Source organism: Sorghum bicolor, chromosome 6, assembly GCF_000003195.3.
Source record: "Sorghum bicolor cultivar BTx623 chromosome 6, Sorghum_bicolor_NCBIv3, whole genome shotgun sequence".
NCBI lineage: Eukaryota > Viridiplantae > Streptophyta > Magnoliopsida > Poales > Poaceae > Sorghum > Sorghum bicolor.
In genome coordinates this window covers 52,791,745-52,795,073 of record NC_012875.2, presented here as the reverse complement: position 1 = coordinate 52,795,073, position 3,329 = coordinate 52,791,745, and the positions used below count along the sequence as shown (strand labels likewise).

General features: G+C 49.9%; 1 protein-coding gene across 1 annotated transcript; it reads right to left on the bottom strand.

The window, feature by feature from the left end:
- Positions 360 to 1,929, bottom strand: LOC8083375 (zinc finger protein ZAT1). Its single transcript, XM_002446865.2, has one exon. The coding sequence runs from the start codon at positions 1,771 to 1,773 to the stop codon at positions 772 to 774; it is 1,002 nt and encodes a 333-aa protein (XP_002446910.1). The 5' UTR covers positions 1,774 to 1,929; the 3' UTR covers positions 360 to 771.

Sequence of the window (3,329 nt, the reverse complement as noted above, 5' to 3'; positions counted from 1 at the left end):
TGGCAGTGGCAGCAGCAGGAGAAGGGAAGGAAGGATGCATCGGCAGATGCGGGTGGTGCTGTGGTGGATGGTGGTGGTGGTGGTGGGCGGCAGCATCCAGCACTCCAGCAGGCAGGCAACAGCAATGCGGACGGATAGTCGGATAGAGAGGGGAAGAGAGCAAGCAGAGCAGCGGAGTTTCAGTTTCTGCAACAAACTAAACATGAACGTCAGGCCGACGATCCTGCATTGGTATCGCCAGTTCGATGCTGGTGTTTTTTGGCTACCGGCTAATGACTGCGATTGCCTTGGGTCGGCTGGCTTTGCCAAGCTCTCCCTGCTATGGACAGTTGGAACGAGCACAGCTGGAGACTGCAACAGAAAGCAACGCTTCAGCTAGAGTATTTCTTCCCTGCTGGCTCTCCTTTTTGGATTTTCTTGATTCATTCAGATGAGAATTCAAGAACTATAGCTAGCTCTGTTAGCTGCCCCATTCCATGGCTTGAAACAAACAAAGAGACAGAACGAAATGGAGGACTACAGAGATATTGTAGCTGACTGAATCAATGCACACGAACAAATATACTTTACTAAGAAAAAAACGAACATCCTAACCCAAGCAAAGATGTCTCCAATTTTTTTATCATAAGTTTCTCTACTTTCCTTACTGCTCTTCGTTAATCAGTAAGTCTTTTTCTTTCTGTCTCTGATGATCCTTACCTCGAATCGTCTCCACTGGAATCAGCCGAAAGGCGAGCGGGCGGCCGGCTTGCTTGCTCTGCTAGCACTCTTTCAAGAACCTGCTGGCTTGGACGAGAGGAAGGGATCTGAAAAGGCGGAGACTTCCACGTCGTCGAAGGGCGCGGGGAGGTTCAGATCAATGAAATCCAGGCTCTTCATTGTGATCGACGAAGGATCAGCGCTTGATGTGACGGCTGCTGCTGCTGCCGCCGCCGCAGCCGAGCAGAGGTGAGACCGCTTGTGGCCGCCGAGAGCTTGCCCGGACGGGAACACGCGGAAGCAGTAGGGGCACTCGTGCGGCTGCTGCGCCTTGGAGTCCTCCTCGCTGCCCTCGCATTCTGGCAATGGCTGCAGCGGGGCCGGGCCGGGAGGCGGAGGAGTGCTGAGCGGCGGCGCGCAGCAGCCGCCCCTGCCGCCGCGCACGTTGCTGGCACGGTGGCCCCCGAGGGCCTGGTACGATCGGAACACCTTCTTGCACGCGGGGCACTCGTACCGCGTCCGCTTCTGCTGCGCCGCGGCGGCGGCGGCGGTGGCGGCGGCCACCACGCGGCGGGCGTCGTCGTCGTCGTCGTCGGAGTCGAGGCGGAACGGGTACGGGTACGGCGACGGCGGCGGCGCGGGCCAGGAGTCGCGGGAGAGCATCATCAGGGACAGCGCGACGTCCTCCTCCGGCGTGGCCGCGTCGGAGACCGAGCTCACCGGCTCCGCGTCCCCCGATCCGGCGTGCGAGCGCTTGGCGTCCGGCGACGCCGGGGAGTAGTAGTCCGTCGTCTCGCTCTCGCGATCCGAGAAGTCGGAGTCGTCGTCGAGGCGGACGCGGCGCTTGGGATTCTTCTCCCGCAGCACGTGCCCCCCCTGGATGGGGCTGGGCTTCTTCTTTGCGTCGGCAGCGTCGTCGTCGATGCCGCCGCCGGCCGCGATGGAGGTCGAAGCCGACGACGCCGAGGAGATCTGCGACTTAGCGGCGGCAACGGAGTGGGCGCGCATGTGGCCGGCGAGGGCGCGCGGGCTGGCGAAGCGGCGGGAGCATAGCTTGCATGTGTTCTTGGCCATGGCGAGGGAGAGCTTGGAGAGCTTGATGGGAGAGAGCTCGGGAGAGCTAAAAATACGAGCTCTTGGAGGAGACGAGCGAGCGAGAGAGAACTGCCCTGCCCCCCTGCCTCCGTGGGGGAGTTAGAATATAGCGGAACTGCCAAGCTTCCCCCACATTTATTCCCTTTTGATTTCCTCCTATATCTTTTGTGTTTCTGTGGGGCTCCTCGTATCCTTTGCTTATTGCATTTCTTTTTTAAGCAAATTGGTTATTGCGATTTTGAGAGCACGACTATATATTTTTGGAATATCAGAAACATTAGTTTTAAGAGGAGGATGGGCAAGAAAAATATATATAGCAAAAGTTATGACTGAAATTACCGTTTGCTGATTTTTTTTAAGAGAAAAACACTACGAAAACATGCAGATTTAACAGATAAGATCAAATGAACAGAATATAGTGCATTGTGTTGAGAAAAAAATGCAAAATATGAAATGACAGGCTCAGAAAATTCTCCTTAAATACTTGGTATCCTACCCGGAAAAAGAATGGAAGGACGAAGAAAAAGATATCTAAAGAAAAAAAAGGTATATATGTTGAGTACATTATGAATTAATGTTGGTCGTATGAAGGATATGAAATGTATCTCGTGGTCCAATTCCTTGTCTTCCATGCATGGCACAAAGATCAATTTTAGTCAACAATTAAGTATTTATTTCCAACCATATATACAGATCATTTGTACACGCACCCTACTTTATGAACCAGCTGTGTGATATAGTATATATTATTTTGACCAAGCAGCTCTGTGGATTTTAGTTGGCTACTACTGTCAATACAAAGAATTAGGAGCAATAATCCTAGCAGGTTTGGATTTTCTGATTAAAGAAAGATGTCTCCACTCTCTCCACCATGGCGATGCCTGTCAATCTGCCTTTTTATGGACTAGCTTAAAATAGGCTAGATTTTTCCATGTTAAGCCCCCATTCCGCTCGGATCACGACTGGGAAGTGCGGTTGGCCGGTTTCCTTCTGGCCTTCGCTTGACTGGCTCCAACCTCCAACCATGCTGGTGCGTCATACGTGCAGCAAGTGTGTGAGTGACTGATCGTTTCTGCAGCTGATTGTTTTGTTGATATTAATTTGTTCTAAGAGAAAAAATATTATGCCTTGTTTAGTTCCGAAAAGTGAAAAAATTTCGGTACTGTAGCACTTTCGTTTGTTTGTGATAAATTTTATCTAATCATAAACTAACTAGTATCAAAAGATTCGTCTCGTTATTTAAAGCTAAACTGTGTAATTAGTTTTTGTTTTTGTCTATATTTAATGTTTCATGCATGTGCCACAAGATTCGATGTGACGGGGAATCTTAAAAACTTTTTGGTTTTCAGGGTAAACTAAACAAGGGGTTATCTTTGGCCTTGTTTAGTTCTAAAAAATTTTAAGATTCTCAGTCCCATCGAAATTTGCGGTAAATGCATGGAGTATTAAATTTAAACGAAATTAAAAGCTAATTACACAGTTTGCCTGTAAATCGCGAGATGAATCTTTTGACCCTAATTAGTCTATAATTGGAC